Source organism: Lycium barbarum, chromosome 8 (assembly GCF_019175385.1).
Source record: "Lycium barbarum isolate Lr01 chromosome 8, ASM1917538v2, whole genome shotgun sequence".
Lineage (NCBI taxonomy): Eukaryota > Viridiplantae > Streptophyta > Magnoliopsida > Solanales > Solanaceae > Lycium > Lycium barbarum.
Window position 1 is genome coordinate 14,692,284 of NC_083344.1, and position 20,817 is coordinate 14,713,100.

General features: G+C 34.6%; 1 protein-coding gene and 1 non-coding gene across 5 annotated transcripts in view; one reads left to right on the forward strand and one right to left on the reverse strand.

Moving 5' to 3' along the window:
- Nucleotides 1-705: 705 nt before the first annotated feature.
- Nucleotides 706-20,817, forward strand: part of LOC132605967 (protein fluG-like) — a 28,172-nt gene continuing 8,060 nt past the window's right edge. The window contains exons 1-18 of one of the 4 annotated variants that reach the window (XM_060319258.1): nt 3,328-3,373; nt 3,470-3,598; nt 4,319-4,585; nt 6,044-6,107; nt 6,214-6,330; nt 6,405-6,510; nt 6,717-6,873; nt 7,049-7,144; nt 7,278-7,326; nt 8,727-9,085; nt 10,939-11,111; nt 11,870-11,990; nt 12,059-12,111; nt 12,226-12,355; nt 14,187-14,332; nt 15,769-15,957; nt 18,211-18,437; nt 20,629-20,774. In XM_060319258.1, coding sequence (XP_060175241.1) covers nt 4,496-4,585; nt 6,044-6,107; nt 6,214-6,330; nt 6,405-6,510; nt 6,717-6,873; nt 7,049-7,144; nt 7,278-7,326; nt 8,727-9,085; nt 10,939-11,111; nt 11,870-11,990; nt 12,059-12,111; nt 12,226-12,355; nt 14,187-14,332; nt 15,769-15,957; nt 18,211-18,437; nt 20,629-20,774 — 2,223 coding nt within the window. In that variant the 5' untranslated portion in view covers nt 3,328-3,373; nt 3,470-3,598; nt 4,319-4,495. The other 3 variants (XM_060319256.1, XM_060319259.1, XM_060319257.1) reach the window with 3 other exon arrangements.
- On the reverse strand, nt 15,222-15,379 carry LOC132608588 (U1 spliceosomal RNA). Its single transcript, XR_009570470.1, has one exon. It is a non-coding gene; the product is annotated as a U1 spliceosomal RNA (small nuclear RNA).

Here is a 20,817-nt window from a genome sequence, read left to right on the forward strand (position 1 = left end):
GTGATCTACATATACTTTTAAACATATTGAGATTTTATTCGTGTTTGTATTTGAATTGATGTGTCCGGCAATATTCCCCATGTAAAACTTTGAGCATCAACATAATTGTCATAAAATTAATATGTTGTCAAGTGTGAAATTACATAATAGTAGTATGGAAGTTTGTTAGAAAAAAGTCTGTTAGAAGTTTTTAATTTAAAAATCGTTAGCATATTAGTTAGAATATAAATGATTTGTTTAAAATAATCTTAATTATTTAAGTTATATACATTGATAATTTAACTTTTTCACTATCGAGGTAGTTTATTACAATCGCCCTCTCCTTTATGGCAGTTGTTCAGTATAGATGAGATTTTCATACATTTTTTACTCAAATAATTATATCAGAAAATTAATATATATATAAGAATGTACTGCTAATATATCATACTCACTTGAAAATATAATTGTATTTACTATAAATCCTAAATCTGCCTTTTATCATCTCACACTTGAAGAGTCATCACCATAAAAACATTTTACATTGAGACAATTTCAACTAACAACCAATTTTTTCATACTCAAATCATTTATCAACAAGTGTAACATTAGATCACGATTTTCAAGCTTATCCAAACATAGAGAAACAATGTAATTAATTAATTTATTTCACACACAAATTCACTTGCATTTTTTGCAAACTGCAGTGAAAAAGAACTAAACAAACTTTAACATTGGAACCGAGATTATATTATTAAGAAATCATGAAGATGAAAACGTCGGGCAAAGTACTTTTAGAACTCAAAAAAGCAGTGGATAATGTGGAAATTGTGGATGCTCACTCGCACAACATCGTGGCCATTGAGTCCGATTACCCTTTTCTCAAATGCTTCTCAGATGCTAATGGTGATGCTTTAATTAATGCAGCCTACACCCTCAACTTCAAGGTCTGTTCATATTCCATGCACTTATTAACTTGATGGCACATTTTTTTTTTTTTTTTTGAGATCCTTGCATTCTATAGATACAAAGGTACAGTTTCTATCCGACATAGGCCTCCCAAAAGGTAACGGAGGTGTGCAAAGGTTTGCTAGGCAAGACAGAGATTGGCCCGTAGAAAAAGGAATAAATATAGTGATACTTTGATTCTTCGTCGTCGTAATAAATAGGAGAGAAAATCAAATATAATTCTTCATTTTTACAAAAAATAATATTTTTTTTCTGGCTACGGATTTATGGAACTTCGCTTACTAGTTTGAAGTTGAAAAATAAATGTCATGCAAATTGCACACTGAGCTTTAGACGGATCCAAGACTTAAAATTTATGAGTTTCTATTATGAACTCGAGTTAAAATATAATATAATTGGATTCACAGTCAAATATTTATAGCTATTTAGTAGATTTCTTAATACATACACATGATTTAGACAGACGCTAATTTCCGTGAACCCACATGTTATACAGTGGATCCGCCCCTGCAATATGTATGTATGTAATTTACATGTAGTGTTTGGTCGCTGAACATAGATCAGTGGTGAATATAATAAGAATTTAAACGTATCTCTAAGTGAATAAAGTAATTCAGTGTATGTAAGCGGAGATATGATTTTATAACCGGATAAATTAAACTACTACTTCCGTCACCTAATTTGAAGCATCTACGAATGATTTCGCCCAAGCAGCGTCGATTTGTTGTTAAGATGATTTTTAAGTACTGGTTTAAGTCCGGGATTGTACTCTTTTTAAGGCTTCACTCGTTGTCACGAATTAAATTATTTTGTACTATTTTCTAGTTGTATCAACATAGCGTATTTATATAAGTAAAATGATTCTTTTTGAAGCGGTATTATGAGATAACCCGTCTTAATAAGGGTGTCTTTGCCACTACTGGCATTGTGTACAAAATATAGTCAGTTTACGTGATATTAACTTAAATTTTTTTTAAATGGAAGGACAATGCTACCTGGTGGGCTTCACACATTGCACTACCGCATGAAGCAATAAAAAATGTGCATTTTTAATATTTTGAACTTGTTTGAGAGTACATTTGAATGATTTGCGCGAACATCTTTGTTATAAGATATTAAAACATAGGTCATGCAATATATTATGTCTGGTTCCTCTATCATTCTCTTGCTGACTTTCTATGATACTCTTAGGCAGTATTGATTAACTTTTTAGTTAAAAAAAAAAATTATGACTTTCATGATACTTAAATAAAATTGAGCCTTTTTTTGTTACAAAAAATAATTTGATGACTTTGGCACAAATGTTACATCTGGTTCTACATCATTGGGTTTGGGTAATCTCATTAATTGTTATGACCAGTGTACTCTGAGAAAGTATCACACCAAATTATAATTAGTTACCTAGGTGAAAATGTATACTAAGCAACTTTAATTAAGTGTTAACTACGTAAAGATACATATAATATATCAATTGGATTGGTATAAACACGGAATATGAATATGTTTTTCCCATCGGATATCTAAGTTAGGACAGAATGTAATGCTGTTTCTTAGGCGGAAATAGCACAGAATTGAGGCCGAACACCAAGTCAACCCAATTTACTGCCTAGTATGACAAAAGTGTTAAACAATGACGTTCCTCTCTAATAACACAATGCTTTTAAGGACAACAAATAAAGAGGTGGCGAATGTGCAGAGTTGCGGGATCAATATGGATCAAATCAATAACTGAATTATAATTCAACCAGGCCGGTATGTCTAAGGTCAAAATGAGTTGGGTAAGTAATAGATTATAACCTAACCTCCAACCTTCCTCCTTTTAGAAAAAAAGTGAAAGTTAATATATATATATATATATATATATATATATTTCTTAAATTATTGGCACAAGCTCTTTCGAATTTACATAGAGCCCGTTTGGATTGGCTTATAAGTTACTTATAAGTTGCTTATAAACTGTTTTTAGCTTTTTTGAGTGTTTGGCTGGCCAGCTTAAAGTTATTTTGTGCTTAAAATAAGTTCAAAAAAATAATTGGACCCATTTGACTTAGCTTATCTAAAGCAGCTTATAAGCTGAAAACAGCTTATAAGCCAAAAAAAATAAGTTAGACTACCCAACTTATTTTTTTTAGCTTATAAGCTGCAAACAACTTATAGACATAAATCCATCCAAACAGGCTCATAATTCTCATGGGGTTGCACTATTTTGTAAGTTTGAATTTGAGTTACATTTTAACTCGTCGGGTTGCACTATTTTGACCCAATTATTTCGAGTTCAACTTGTTAAGTCTAAGTCAACAAATGGGTCAACTCAATTAGTTTAAACTTGGACGCATTGTACTAAAAAATAAGTTATACCACGTCTAAAATAAACCATATCTTTCTTCTCTTTGTGCTTTTCGGGAGATGTTAATTGGAATTGGAGGTAGCTGGTCCCTCATTTTTTTCATGAACAACTATTTTGCTTTCATATATTCTCATTTAGTACAAGTTTTAACTTCAAGTTTGATTTATCCAAAAGGCCAAAATATGTCGAAAAACTTTAGTGCAACCTATGGGGAGCAGAAATTTTGTTCCAATTCATTAGGCTCAATCAACGTGTCTCCATTGCATCAATCTTATATGAAAGCTTCGCCATATCACATTGCCAGTAATTGTTTTCCCTTTTACTTATGTTGCTTCATGTTAACTTATCATTCATGTATCTAATTGTTGGACATTTACGGTGTGTGCGGTGCGAAGGAAAATGTTTCCCAGGAAATAAGTAGGTTTCTTGCGTCCAGTATGTAAGCGAAAAATGTTATCTTAAAATCATTTGTATATTAAAAAGGACAAATACTATAAGGTGAGAAGTGGCGGAGCCAGAATTTTCACTAAAGAATTTAAAATAGAAAAAAATAAAGATACGAAGAAGCCAAAGGGTTCAACATCTATTATATATACATAAAAAATAATTTTAATCATGTATAATGGTGTTTTCTTTTTGCGCCGAAGGGGTTCGGATGAACCCTCGGCCCTATGTAGCTCCGCCCCTAAGGTGAGGGGTGGTGGTGTGGGGTTGGGGTGGGTAGAATGGGGGTGGGTAGTGGGGATGGAGGGTGGGGTGGGAGTGGGAGTGGGTGGTGGGTGGGGGTGGGAGTGAGAGTGGGCAATTGGGGTGGGGCTGGGTGGTAGGGAGGAGACAATCACGGTGGAATGCCACTTGTGGGAGAAGTCATTTTCCAAGAGAAAATGTTTTCCAAAAATTTTGACCAACCGAACCTGAAAAATTGGAAAACATCTATGTTTTCCTCACCAAACACACCCTTATATTTTTGTTCTTTTGCAATTCTTCTTACATCATCATTTTTTTATTTTTTATTTTTTGCAGAGAGGGCTGAGGGAACTCACAGAACTATATGGCCCAAGTTTAGCCTTAAGCTTAGGTTTGCATACTGTTCAAGAAACTCGCCGGAGCTTAGGCTTGCAGCAGAGTGCTCTTACTTGCTTCAAGGCTGCAAAAATTTGTGCCATACTAATTGATGATGGAATTGATCAGCTGGATAAAATGGTTGACATTGAATGGCACAAAAAAGTTGTACCAAAGGTTGGTAGAATACTACGAGTCGAATGTGTAGCTGAAAAGATTCTTGACAAGGTAATATACAAATCATTTCTTAGTACTATTTTATTGAGTTTAACTTTTGTACATCGACGGTTGTCGTGTCACTTGAAGCCTAATGGCAAATAATTTTCGGTAACAAGTACTTCCTTTGTCCCAAAATACTTGTCACTTTTCACTATCCAAACTACATGAACTTTGATCAACATGTTAAGATGTTACCATAATGATATGAGAAGAATTGCAACCTAAAGTATTTTTATATATTTCTAGAATATATAAATTTTAATTTTAAAATATAATCCAGTTTAACTCCGAAGATTAGTCAAATTGACTCTCAAGAGGATAAAAAGGACAAGTATTCTGGGACGGAGGTAGTATATATTTAGACTAGTAATTTGTTGTTGTTGTCAGCTGATATGGTAAAGTTATACTGATAATGTAAAAGTTCTTACTTCAAATTATAAAAGTTAAATCCTATTGCATTTATTCATTTTCAGAGATCAGAAGGTTTCTTTACATGGTTTGGGCAGTTCTCACATCATGAGCTGGCTTTTGGGGTTGGGTTAGGTCCAACGACCATTTCTTATCATAATATCAGAGTCAAACCCTTCCCAGTTCTTGGTTTACCTAATGTTGAGTCCCCATGTTATATTACCCACGCTCCAATTTATAGTCCTGAGCATGTGGGGGAGGCGGCTGGTGTTGAGGTCTCACAATATTTAGGGATGGGAGGATCTCTTTATATAGTACCGGGCAATTCTCACCTCATGAGCTACCTAAAGGGGTTGAGTTAGACTCAATATCCGTTTCTTATCATGGTACCGGTGCCATTTTGCCCGATGTTGGGCCTCCATAGTATATTATCCACGCTCCAGTTAGCAGGCCCGGGCGTAGGAGGGGGCATTGACTTTCCACGATGATTATTTAGGGATGAGTAGGTCTCTTTCTATGATCTTGGGCAATCGTCACCTTATGAGGTGGTCAACAATTCCCCTATGAGTACCAAAGAAATTGGTAGGACATAGGGAAGAGAAGAAAATGGGAGACTAATAAGAGAAGTGAATGGACAAGTTAATGACCTAATGTGACAAATATAAGTGAAAACTTGAAATTCTTCTTAAATTAATTTCATTGCTCAACTTGAACTTCTGATCCATCAGGAAAAAAGAACCTGCATTTGTAGGCTGACATATATAAAGAGCTAGTATATTATATCATCATTATGTAAAACTGTTTCTACTGCACTGTTTGTTCTCCAATTATTTTACATTATTGACAGCAATTTTACTTTTAATGACTATGGTAAAGTGGAGGGGCTTGAAGTTCTTGAATAGTTGTGGTTAGTTGTTGTAACTATTGTCATCACTAGCACCAGGGAGTGGAAGCTCATTTCTTGTCACACTTCTCATCTCAAGAATATTCTGTCTTCATCATCTCCTTATACCCCTATTAGATCTGTTAATCTCTTTCTCCTATCCTATTCTATTCTAGGGTTCAGATGGAGCAACATGGACACTGGATTCATTCATGGAGATTTTCACTAAGGAGTTGAAGTCATATCCTTTGGATTTTCAGTCAATATATTCCACAGTAGTACAAACCATGTTTCTTTTGATGTGTAAAAGCTTATGGTTCCAAAAGTTTTTCCTATTTGTTTCGCACAGCAGCTGATAAGGTTATTGCCTTTAAAAGTATGGTTGCATGTCGTAGCGGCCTTGCAATTAATACAGAAGTCACTAAAAAGGAGGCTGAAGAAGGCCTGAGTGATGTTTTATGCGGTGAGTCTTGTATGATGTGGGTTTGTAATGCACCACGATTGAGAAGCTAATTCTGATAGTTCCTCTCTTTCCAGCTGGGAATCCCGTGCGAATCTCGAACAAGAACTTCATTGATTATATCTTTATGCATGCTTTGGAGGTGGCTCAGAGTTATGACTTGCCCATGCAGATACATATGGGGTAATGAAAATAATGTTTTGATCTAGATAGTTTGACCTCATTACTTTCTAGCTTCTCCAGTATTGAATCAAGTCTATAGTTTTTCTCCCCTCTGTTGCATGTTAATTTTCTCATTCAACATTAGAAACCCAATGAGAGACGTCCAATTTTTTTAATAGTATTTTCCCTGTCCTTATAGGAAAAATTGTTCTGTTTCTTCATTTCAGTTTTGGGGACAAAGATTTTGATATGATGCTAGCTAATCCCCTTTATCTTCACAATCTTCTTGAGGATAAGAGATTCACTAATAGCCGATTAGTGCTTTTGCATGCGTCCTACCCATTCTCAAAGGAAGCATCACATCTGGCTTCTGCATACCCTCAAGTAAGATCATTAATCGTCTATTTGAAACTATTGACATGTCGCTCTGATGTTAAGACATGGATTTTGCTTGTGCATTAGGAATTACCTGCCAACTCAGGACTTTTTCACATCTATTGTTAATGATTTAGTATCGGGCCCTGTGTCTGCCTAACACGACGATTGTCTTCTAATAAAGGTATATCTCGATTTTGGATTTGCAATTCCTAAACTTAGCTTCCATGGGATGATATCCTCAGTGAAAGAACTTCTGAAGCTTGCTCCGATGAATAAGGTTGTTCATGTACTTAAAGATACATTGTTTTCCAGTTTAGGCTACATATTTCCATTTATTCTTAGGTTGACTACTCTTTCAGACACCATTTAAAGAGCAAATATTTTCCTCTCTAATGTTTGGATATCAACAGGTTATGTTCAGCACTGATGCCGTCGCGTTTGCTGAAGCCTTTTATCTAGGTTTGACTAAAGCTATGCTTATCGTGCATCCTTGAAGTATGACATGACAAGCATTTGAACTGTTGGTTTTCAATATGTACATATATATTTATATAAGGGGTTTTGCTTCAGCTAATCTAAAAATCCTGTTAAATCTGACCAGCTAAGAAGTAGAAATAGTCATCACAGGATGTCATATGTCTTTTTCCCACACTTTGTCTAACACAATTTCATTAGTTTGGACAATAGAGGATGTTTGACACACATTTGACTGTCCATATCTTTTTTTGGTGTTTGATTGTCGACATATGTCTTTGCTTATCCTGAATGTGTAATGCATTTTAGCATATTTTAAATTTTGGTTGCATACTCAGATTACCAAACAAAATAAAATAGGAAGTGAAAGGAAGAAAGAGGATACCAAACACCATCTATCTGTGGCATCCTAGGGAAATCCCACATTGGCAAAATACGGGAGAGATGCTGGTATATAAGGAAACAAGTCTTAGACCCTAGTGACGCGTTTTAAAGTTGTGCGGGCCTAGGCCCAAAGCGGACAGGGCTTCGCTGTTACAAATGGTAGTAGAGCCACTCATGGCAGACCTCAACGTTCAACTGCATTTAGGCGAATTCTACATCTTTGTGGTGATAATGGGGCAATCCCCAGCAAGGACGTTGAATCCCTAATGAGGGGTGGGGGGTGTATGTAACACCCTAGGAAAATCCCACATCAACAAAATACGGGAGATATGTTGGGTATATAAGAAAACAAGTTTTAGACCCCAGTGACGCGTTTGAAAGTTGTGCGGGCCTAGGCCCTAGGCTCAAAGCGGACAATAGAACTAATGTTCTGGGTTGTTACATTATCTCAAACTGATGTATATAAACAATTGGTGATAGATAATGTTAGAAAAGTTTATATATGTGTTTGCAGACTATACCTCAGAATTAGACACAAATATGCTCCTTAAATTATGTTGCACGTGTATAGAGACATGAACAACATACAACAACTCTACTGTAAATGCATTCATATTCTGCTCCTGTCTTGCCATGAACCATTTTATGAGCAGTGTTCTGTCCAGTTCATTCCATGCTACCTAACTGGATTGTTTTACGCATTGGAAAATTGAATTTGTATTCTTAGTTTATTAAACTTCTTTTTTGAGTAATTAATAGGAATGGCTAATCTTACTTGCTGGTCTGAAAATGGGCTGCAAATATTCCTTGAGGCATGTTGTATTGTTGACACTTTGATCAAGTAAATTATCATTCAGATGCTGTAAGGAAATTTTCCAAATAATAATATCCAGCTAAATGAGTTATTCCTTCTGTATTTTCTTCCCAACTTGTTATTAGTATTTTCTAAACTTGGTTCTAGTACCTTTCAAAAAATTAATCTAAACATGGCACTGATGCAGGTGCAAAGAGAGCACGTGAAGTGGTATTCTCTGTTCTACGCGATGCGATGGTTGAGAGTGATCTTTCAATTACAAAAGCTACTGCAGCCGTTAAAGATATTTTTGCAGAAAATGCAAAGAAGTTGTACAAATTACACAAACTTGATGTTCCTCCAAAAGATTGTGATATAGAACCTCATATACCGTCTCCCTTCATGAAGGAAGATTTACATATCTCATTAAAGGATTCTTCAACAGATTCTGATGTAGAACCTTATATATCATCTTACTTCCAGAATGAAGAGTTAAATGGTTCATCAAAGGATATTACCCTTGTTCGCATTATATGGATAGATGCTTCTGGCCAACATAGATGCCGTGTAAGCTTTACCTTTGCTTTTAAATTACTGCTTTTGCCTTATGATAACGAATTATTTAACGATATGCTTTACAATGCCCGCGACAGCCCAAATCTTTGGTCCTCTTTGAGAAAGCACAAAGTTCCAATAGTATACACTGAAGTGTTTTAAGTTTCTATCAACACCAAAAGGCAACTTTAATGTGTTATTAGCCTAAACTAAATGGTGCGTGCTTGAGGGTACAATATCCGTGCAACATAATCACGTCAAATGTCCCGTGTCCCCATGTTTTGAGAAATGAGATTGGAGGGACACCTACCCAATATTATCTAATCGGTGAGGTTAAGACTGGTCACAAAGATGATAGGCAGTTGGATAGTGGAGCACATTTCTGCGATTTATAGGGTACGAAACTTGGCCTTCCTGCTATGTGTATTCCATATTGAGAAAGGAAAGGAGTTTGGACCTCATATGATGAATTGCTCAATTTCTTTTAGTATACATTAACCTAGATATCTCTTTTAAAGCAGCTGGTTTAGCAGCATGTTATTGTTATTTGTGTTGACAAGCTTGACCATGGGATAATTTATTGGGCTTAAGCAGAATGTCAGGAATTTAGTGGTAAAGAATGCGATCACCGTCTTATAACAGATAAATATATGTCACCTGATTATAAGACAGGGTTAAACAATTCTATTAAATTCAAAATTTGTGTAATCTGAATAATAAACTAGAAAGTGTTTTTTCAAGAGCACTTTTGGATACAAGGAGAAAAGGTCGTTATTTACCTACTGAACTTTTCACTATTGCTAGCCTGTCTTTGGACAAGCAGCATACTGTGCCTCTTCCTGTTCAATCCAGAGCATATATGGAGATTAGGCCCTTCAAACCAAGTAGTGATCATACTTTTAGCCTTAACACAAATGATTGGACTTGGACTACAATTATTCCACCAACCTATCAAGCCTCATATGGCTTTGATAGTCAGTCTTTGTATAGATTTTCCTTCATCACGAGAAAAAATGAGGGAGTCCTATCGGCCGTTGTTTCATTGGTTTATAGTTCATTTTTCGATTCAAAGATGGGAAAGGCTAGATTTTTGCTAAGATCATTGTGAAGGTTAATATCTACTGGAATTGAGATCAATCTGATCAGCCTCCTTGTTCTTTATTGGATCAAAGCTCTCAGACATACTGGTTAGCGAACCTTGAATGAAGCATGAAGAAACAGGTGAAAGCTTGCTTCACCATAAAAATCTGTAGACAAATATCTAATTTGAGAACTTGATTTTGTGAAACATTGTTATTGTGATTTCAATAAGCTTGCTAGTGTTATTCTGCTTTCATTAACAAAAGGATGTAGATCAAAGCAATTAATGAGTCCAGCGATTAAAATGCTCTGTAGGTACCAATTTCCCAAAAAAAAATCCCAATTGTGTTGAACTTAACGTTTTTGGGATAGTTGCGGAATCTCCATGAATAGGATCAGCCCTTATTCATACCTACTTCTCATTGTTAATTTTGAATTATTGTTTTAAAAGTCATGCAAAGAATATTCCAATGGATTAATGTTGGTGCATTTTTTTTCTTGTGGTGCTTTACCTATGCATTAAGGACTTGGTTGTTATTCTGAATATACGGTTGGCTATGATAATTTCAATGTTGAAAATCCTATTGGACATTGTTTCCAATACCAAACATCTTCAATTGTATCTGATGTATTTTTCAGTCTAATTACAACAAGATTGTTCATCAGTATAATTTTCCGTCATTTTGATCACCTTCACTACTTGATGTGGGCTAATGCTTGGTGCTTCCTTGCTCTGGCGAAAAAAAATGTATTGAGCTTGATTATTTCTTCTGCATCACTTGCAGGGCGTCCCACGACAGCGTTTCTATAGCTTTGTGAAAAAGCATGGTATAGGCTTACCTCGTGCATGTATGGGGATAAGTTCAGTATCTGATTCACCAGTAGAGGACACTAATCTCACCTGTTCGGGTTTGATAACAATTGTTCCTGATTTATCAACCAAATGCAGAATTCCATGGTACTGCTCGGACACCTGTCGATTATCTTCATCCTCCTGAATTTTTGTTTTAATTTTAGCTTCTAGACTGTAGGTTGTCTATATTGATTTTTCCTGACAAGCCATGTATTATAAGATTAGGAAAGATCACTCTTATTCATTCGATGTTTGTGAATATGGAGTTTTTCAACTTTGTTTATAGAAACAATGCAAAGCTTTTTGAATTTTGTCCAATGTCTAGTTAACCAGACCTAAAAGGAAGAACTTCGTTAGGTGCACCTGCAAATCACGGAGGAGAGGATATCTGCTATAGATCAGTCTTCTGATATCATGTGAGATACTTTGAGAACATGTAGAGAACTGATGGAACATAAAACTAATACTGTCTAGGTAATTTGTCTAAGATTGTGCACAATTTGATGTCTAATGCTTTTGTGTTTCTGATTGTCCCCAGAGACGGAAGTAGGATTTTATTTCAGTTGTTCAATTTGTAATTTTGAAATTGTGGGTTCAGAAGTTTAATATTTGTTGAAATTTAGTGATTTGACACACACACACACACACACACACACACACACATATATATATATATGCTCCGTATTCAATTGAACCCGTATTGCATCCGCCTCTGCATGTCTCAACTCTTAAGAAGGATACATGGACCTTTGCATGGCAACCATTCGACGGAGTTACAACTTTTTCAGTAACTTGGTCTAATCATATTGTTTCCACGGAAGAAACATTTGCAATCATGATTTAATGTGCACCTTTTTGTCCAGGGCTAAACAACAAGAAATGGTTTTGGCTGACATGTGTACTAAATCTGGTGAAGCATGGGAATATTGTCCAAGAGAAGCTTTACGCAGAATCATTAAAATTTTAAAAGATGAATTCGGCTTGGTATGTTTAATATCTTGTGTGGCAAAGAGTTGAATTTTTATTGATCTAATGTGTATCTACATTTTTAGGTTATGACAGCAGGCTTTGAAGTTGAATTTTACTTTCTGGAGAGTGTAATAAAGTATGTGAGAGAACGTCTTCCCATAATATTTTTGTTCTAGTTATCCATCATATATGCTTTTGGAGCTCTCTTCTATAACATGTTACACTAAGTATGTATAACTAAAAATCACAGGGACGGCAAAGAAGAGTTTGAATCATCGGACAAGTACAGGAAGTGCCATACATCAGCATTTGATATTGCATCCCCAATGCTTGAGGAGATGCTCAATTATCTTCAGTCCTTGAATATTACAGTAGATTATGTAAGTCCTTATTTGCTTGAATGTTTGCTTGCAAATTTGATGTTTCTCATATTGTTGCAAATGGTACTGTAGCTAATTAGGAGATTTTAGCATGTATATCCATTTATTCCGCTTGAATTGGAGCTTCGACTCAATGTATTTTGTTCTTTTCACATTGAGAGTCTCTTCCATTCTCTCTTCAACAGATAATTAGAACTACTTTAACCAATTTCGTCGCTTCGATTCGGCCCCTAAAGTTAGCTCCTACTACTCCTCTCACTGAAAAGGAATAATACATGCTAACTATAGGTAGAAAGCAGGAACCAGTTGTAGTCCATGAATATTTGACATCATATCTAAGAGTAGAGCTCAACTCAAGGATTGCAGGCAACATGGTGTACTAGTGTTTTAATGACTATTCTTTCTTAAAGTAATTTTTTCTTTGCATGACACTTATGATGATGTAATGCTAAAAATAATAAGTAAAAAGTTACTTCTATGCTTTCTGTTCCCATAATAAGTTAAAAAAAAAAAAAAAGGTGTTTTCTGTTCCTAATCCCTTAGCTAATTGAGTTTATTTTTGTTGTCTCCTTATATGGTTCCAATGAGGGATTGGGTTGTTATCTCCTTATATGGTCTTTGCAATCCTCATCTCGTGAATTAGCTTTTGAGGTTGAGTTAGACTCAAGGTCCTTTTCCTTCACATTGTATCAAAGTTAGACCCATCCCTAGCTACTCTTGGTTTACCCAATATTGAGCCCCATGTTATGTTGTCCAGACTTCAGATGTCAAATCCAGTCATGCGGGGTGTTAGAGTGTCCCATATTGATTGAGGGAATGGGTTCTTGCCTCGTTATATGTTCTTGGGTCGTTTGTCATCTCATAAGCTAACTTTTGAGGTGAATTAGGCACAATATTTTTTTTCCTCATACTGTTTATGAATTAAATAGCATCAGAAATATGTAATCTAGCACCACTACTCCACACGGTGATAGTTACTTATTATATTGTTTCTTGATATGTTTATTTTACATTAGTTAATTACGAGGATATGCTTATCTTACTTTTTTAGTGCATTGTCATAGTGTCATTGGAGTTGTTTCCCTCGATTACCTTTAAAACAGATTTTAACTTTCAAAAGTCAATCTCTTTGTCCTTATCCTTCATATACTGAAGAACTATTTCTAGTCGGATCATTGTGCGATTGAAGAAACAGAAAGTGAAGTATCAGGATCTCTCTGTTTTGCATTCAGAGATAAAGTAGTCTTTAAGAAAAAGATAACATGTTTATTCGATGACATGATTTACATGGATAATTGCTTCATGAACAACATCAAGCACCTCTGGCTTAAATCCCAATCTCAGGGGAAATTGAAAAAGACAAAAAAGAAGTATAAAAGGAAAGAACCTCTGACATGTTTTTTTTCATACTTTTACACATATAATGGTAACATGGCATTTAACTATCCTGCAATAATATCTTCTTTTTACCTAAAATAAGTAAGATAGATCCAACATATTTTATCGTATACTCCATCCTTTTCATTTTATATGGTGGTATTTGATTGGACACGTAATCTTTCAAAGAAACACGAACTTTTGGTGCATATTAGAAAATGCACATAGAAATTGTGGTCTTAAACATGGCATGATATTTCTATGGCTATAAGAGCGTGTCATCACGGATAAACTGAAAAGTTTAGCATTAAAGAGTTTCTAAATATAGAAAAATTGTCATTCTTCTTGGAACAGAGTAAAAAAGGAAGAGTGCCATGGAACAGAGGAAGTAGTATTTTTCAATTCAATGAAGATTAGATTACTCCCCTTGATGCTGTCTCTTTCAAATATGCAGCTACATAAAGAAGCTGGGAAAGGTCAATTTGAGATTGGACTGGAATACACAGATTGTTTTGGAGCAGCTGATAGATTAATTTATACACGTGAAGTCATCAAAACAGTAGGAAGGAAATATGGATATCATCCAACTTTTTTGCCAAAGTAAGTATCATATTTTTCCACAGTATTTTAGGTGCATTTTTTTTCTACGTGCTAGTTAGTGCAGTTATGCTTTTTCTTCTTTTGAAGTGCTACCAAACCATGTTTTCCTAGTTCTGTTTTTTTTTTTTTTTTTTTTTTTTGCCCGTTTATTGCAAAGTATCATGTATGAACTTTCAACTTATAATCATGACTGAAAAGCATAATTTGCTTGTCATACAGTTTCACTATTTCTTACTTTCTTCCTTAACATCTGCATATTGACATGGTTAAAGCTCAGAGTATGGTTGGTCAATCTTTACTGTATTGACAAGACCAAGATGTGGCGAGCCAGTGTAATATAGTTCATTAGGTGTGGCTTCTCTTCCTTTACGTCATCCACCATTTTGTCCGGTCCATTCTCTCCAAATGTCTACTCATAATTTAAAGAAGAAAGATAAGAAAGTCTTTATTGCACTTACCATAGCCAATTGGTTGATGCTTGTTGGATTAGTATAATCACGTTTTTTGGTGATGTTTTCTAATTTGCCTTTCGAAACCTATTCACCCATGATTTGTGGTAACTCATAAGAAACTCTATTATGGAAACAATTGTTACTTGTAAAAGAGTTTCCAGCGGTTCAACTTTTAGTCGCACCTAGATAGTCGAGTCAATTTTTCAATCATCCATGGTAATTTTCCATCCTATTATATGCCTTTTATACACACCCTAATTAATTCCAATTAAATTCTACCATCTCCGTCGTTCTTCCTCCCTTCACAACCCGTTTAACTTGATAATGAGAGAAATTGGTGGTGAGAGTTATATGTACATCAGGAAAAAAAGAGCATGTTCAGTTACCAAGTTCAAAAAAAAGATCATGTGCTTTTTTTTGGGGGGGGCTTGAATTGGGTAGGGGCCGCGCGAACGCAGGCCCCTGCTGCCACAAATTATGACGTAGGCTCGACCACTTGGGCCGACCTTAGGCGGGCACCCCTCCAAAGTGCAATGGAGGTCACCAACCTAGGCCATGGACCTTATTGATATACTCCCTCTGTTCCATTTTATATGTTCACACTTTTCATTTTAGTATGTTCCAAGAAGAACGGTAGCTTTCTACATTTGAAAATTCTTCAACTTTAAACTTTTCATTTTACACTTAATGACATGCTCTTAAACTCATAGAAATGTCATGGCCTGTTTAAGACCACAAGTTCTAAGACATCTAAAAGTCTTTCTTTAACTCCATTTCCAGTCATATACTGCCATATTCAGTGAAACTCGGGGGGAGATAGTTTAGCTAAAAGAGCAGTGATGTTCCTTTCTGCAATATTTTTCTGAATTTACTTCTCTGAAGATAAATTCTTGGGAGATTTCTTGAAGGACTATGTTTAAAAAAATTCTACTTCATGAGCCCATTTCTTTTGAGTTTGCTAACATTATGTCCCCTTTTGTATAGGTATTCATTAGATGAATATGGCTGTGGATCAAATGTGCATATTAGTTTGTCCAAGAATGGAATAAATGTTTTTAAGGCATCTGATGGATCAAGTGAATATGGTATGTCCAAGATTGGGGAAGCATTCATGAGTGGGGTGTTAGATCATCTTCCTGCCGTACTTGCATTTACTGCACCACATCCTACAAGGTTAGAGGTTTTCTATACTCATTAAGATTTAACTTGTATGAACTGACATGTAAATAATACTTTTTCATTATCAGTATAATTTAGTCGTGTTAAACCTTAATTATTAATGTCCTACTTCCTCTATATGTATGTATGTATGTATATATATATATATATATGTGTGTGTGTGTGTGTGTGTGTGTGTGTGTGTGTGTATGTATGTATGTGTATATATATATATATATATATATATATATATATATATATATATATATATATATATATATATATATATATGTATGTATGTATGTATATATGTATGTATGTATACGTATGTATGTATGTATTGGTGATTGGTTTATGATTTCCCTCGAATGCCCAAACTAGCATTGGTGGCTCTAATTGGAAACAAAAAAAAGGAGGAAACTTATAGCTACTGGAAGATATAGAGCTTCCTTTTTCCCTTTTAAACTATTGTTAGTATATATATATATATATATGTATGTATGTATGTATAGAGCCGAGGGTCTTTCGAAAACAGTCGTCCTACCTTGGTAGGAGTAAGGTCTGCGTACACTCTACCCTCCCCAGACCCCACGTTGTGGGATTTCACTGGGTTGTTGTTGTTGTTGTTGTATGTATGTATATATATATATGTATGTATGTATGTATATGTATGTATGTATGTATGTATATATATATATATATGTATGTATGTATGTATGTATGTATAGATATATATATATATATATATGTATGTATGTATGTATGATATATATATATGTATGTATGTATTGGTGATTGGTTTATGATTTCCCTCGAATGCCCAAACTAGCACTGGTGGCTCTACTTGGAAACAAAAAAAAAAAAAGGAGGAAACTTATAGCTACTGGAAGATATAGAGCTTCCTTTTTCCCTTTTAAACTATTGTTAGCATATATATACATATATATATATATATATATATATATATATATATATATATATATATGTATGTATGTATGTATTGGTGATTGGTTTATGATTTCCCTCGAATGCTCAAACTAGCACTGGTGGCTCTAATTGGAAACAAAAAAAAGGAGGAAACTTATAGCTACTGGAAGATATAGAGCTTCCATTTTCCCTTTTAAACTATTGTTAGCATAATGGAGAACTTGTAATTTTCCGACCTCAAATGATATTAAGTTTAACAGGTTTTTTCGTTCTTTCTGCTATAAGGGTTTTGTTTTTGTTAATGGTTCTCAGTTATATTAACTCAATAATTGAAATGACTCAATGTTTAATACATGAATGATTTTTCCTGTTCTTTTTGTTCATATTTTTCTAAAAAAAAAAAATGGATAGATACAACTCTCTCTAAATTAAGGTCCCATCAATGAATACTTAACCATCGGATGAAAGACCAAGTGAAATATATTTCATGAAGTTATATTTGAGGGAGTATTTTTCTCATTTACAAAGATGTAAAAATGTGTCATTCAACTATTATATTCTAAGAATGACCACTTAGCTTTTATATTTCTCGTGTTATCATGTTTGGTTCCAAATAAATGTAATTTTTACCTAAAATCACAAAAACAATAGGAAAATTATTTTTTCATAATATTTTTAAATATTATAACTACATGTTTTATGTAGTAAGATGTTTTCTAAAGTCATTTTACAATGTGTTCTGTTTTTCAAAGTAGGTAAAATGCTTAGAGCTTAAACTAGATGATAGCAGGAAAGATCTAGTTCCATTTTACATTTTTATGAAAGCGTTATGCAAGAGGTTTCCAATTAACATACTGAATTGCCAAGTGTTGAATGAAAGGAAGACACTATATCTAAGCGCTAAGGAAAATGGAAACTATTGCACTCTTTAGTTTGTAGTAAATAAGTTTATTTTGACCTAAGTGGACTTATTAATAACTAAATCAAGTGAAGAAAGTTCCTCTTTTGAAATCTGTCAAAACACCTGATATCTTTTGCCTTTATTTCTCATATTTCCTCTTCTCGTTGTTGTTTGACCTTGAAGTCTCTTGTTTTGCTCAAACCTGTCTGGTCTTTTGAAGAATTACACAACATATTTGTCTTAAAGTTTCTGCATTATGTCCTATTGCATGAGAGATGAAAATCGTTCTCTTTAGGTTCGGTCTCCTCTTCTAAAAAACTATATATCATTTGAGTATGTTAGTGCAAAATTGCACTTCCCATCAACCCTGACCTACCTGACCTGATCATTGTTTTTCAAGTGTGCCTTATTTTAGTTGCCATTGTAAATTTATTTTGCAGTTATGAGCGCCTATTTTCTACTGATTGGAATGGACGAGTCGTCAGCTGGCAGAAAGAAAACAATTATGCAAAAATTAGTACTTGTAGACTCCCTGGAGCTGATGTTGTAAGCCATTTCGTATGTCCTGCATTTGATGCATGTACGAACCCATACTTGGGACTTGCTTCTATACTTACTGCTGGAATTGATGGCTTGCGGAAAGATTTGAGCCTTCCTGCACCAGTAGGTAAGTTAGAAAATTATTTAGCACTTTTCCCTCTTCTGTACCTTCCCTGATAAATTGCCTTTAAGGGTGTGTTCGGTAATGTTTTCCAACTTTCCCATGTTTGGTTGGTCAAAGTTTTTGGAAAACATTAGGAAAACAAGTTACTTGAAAATGAAGAAAATGACTTCTCTAAGTGGAAGTAGGAAATACAAGTTCCACAAGTGGCATTTCACATATTGTGTCCTCCCCAACCTCCAATACACCTCATCTTCACCCCCACCCCCCGTATCCCCCATTCCCACCACCCCACAACCGACCTCACCTCCCATAATATTTGTCTAGATTATATACAAATGCTTTTAGGATAATATTTTTTTATCTATGTACCGAACACAAGAAAATAAGTAAGAAACCCACTTATTTTCATGGAAAGTATTTTCCAAGAAAACATTTTCCTTCATACCGAACACACCCTAAGTCTTTTTCACCCTGAATTTTATGGTTAAGGATGGAATGCATATCATTTGTGTTGGTATCTGCTACTTTTATCACTAGTGTAGGACTAGGACAAGGTTATCTTCTCCTTTTGATATCACCAAAATCAATATTAATCCCAAGACTCGAAATTCAGTGGATGATGGGCCCACCTCTTTACCCTTCTCCACTAAAATATCATGCTTTTGCCTACGGCAGGATTCGAACCCATGATATGTGCCTAACCACACATCACTCTGCTTCATCAATATATTTGAGAGTTGGCCTTATATTCACTTACTCTTAGGCAGAACAAATAAAAATGGAAATAGAAACAAGAAACTAAAGCATGTGCAATTTCCGGAAAAAGGAGATATAATAAACTTGTACCAGAAGTAGGATGAAGGTTATACTATTTTGTCTGCAAGTATTCTTGCACTCTCAGAATAACATGGATTAAAACTTCCTTGATTGACTTTATAATATAATGTTGAATTTAACTTATATACACTAAGAGACAGTAGGAGCATAAATAGTTTTCACTTTCTGTTCATTTTTAACCAAGGCAACATGCTTTTTAATTTTCATGTTACTAACACTTTGTTTGGAACGTTGTTACCCATTGTTTCATAATGTACTGTATTGTATTGTACTGTGCTGTTTTGTAGATACAATGTTTGGATAGACTGTATCGTTTGCTGCTGTGTAATAACATATTTTTTGTTTGGATTGAATGTATCGTACTGTATTTTAATTGGTAAGTTTACTAAAATACCCTAAACTATAAGTTAAGTGCATGTAAATTGTGCAATAGCATAATATCAGACCATTAACAAACACTTAAAATTGAAGAAGACACGAACTCACCATTATAATTGTTGAACGAACAGAACCTCCAATTCCATTTTCCAAAGTTCAAGCAGAATGGAATTAGCTTACCTGTAACTTTGAAACTATGGAAGAGTCCTGAGCAAAAAGCAAACATATAAAATTAAAAGAAGGAAAAAGAAGTAGGGAGCAGGACAAAAAAAAGAAAGACGTAGAAGGAGATAAAAGAAGGAAGAAGACGGAGCAGATAAACAGAAGGAAGAAGACGTAAAAGAAAAAGAAAAACCTAGAAGACGTAGAAAAAGAAAAAGAAAAAGAAGTAGGGAGCCAAACCTAGAAGGAGACAGAGTTATGTAGAAGACGTAGGGTATAGGATTTTTGGGTGGAGTTAAATAATATAAGGTAAAGGGTAAAATAGGATTATGAAATATTAAGTAAGGACATAATTGGAAAAAGAAATTAGGTAACAATGGGATAACACCAAATCGGTTGTTACATAAAATGGGGCTTTTCATTGTTACGTAACGACGGAATTTAACAATACGATACAATACATTTTAAATAACAATCAAAACAAACATTGTTTTTGTGGTAACAATACAATACAATACAATGGGTAACAATGTTCCAAACAGAGTCTAAACACCTGTTATAGACGGTTACTTGTTGTTATCTTTTACGCGATCTGACAATTCTTTTACATAGTATATAGAAGTTAAGCTCTATAATACGTAGTCAAAAGTGCATGCTGTTTGTGAAAAATCTATTTTGGTTCTCAGTGATGTTCTTGCTAATGCTTTATCACTTATCAAAGAGAATTACATAAAAGCTGATAACGAGATTTGTTTGTCCATAAGGGAGATATTCATATTATGTTTCTGACATTCTACTTGCGTTTTTTGTGAAACAGATAGACAGACTCCTGGTGTCAATCAGGAGGATTATCGAAGATTACCAGATTGTCTTACTGAGTCTTTAAACGCTTTAGAGGAAGATATGTTGTTTGACAAGATGATGGGTGAAAACCTTGTGGTTTGCATAAAAGCAATTCGCAAGGTACATTTCAAATTATGCTTTCTTCAGTATACAGTCAAACCTC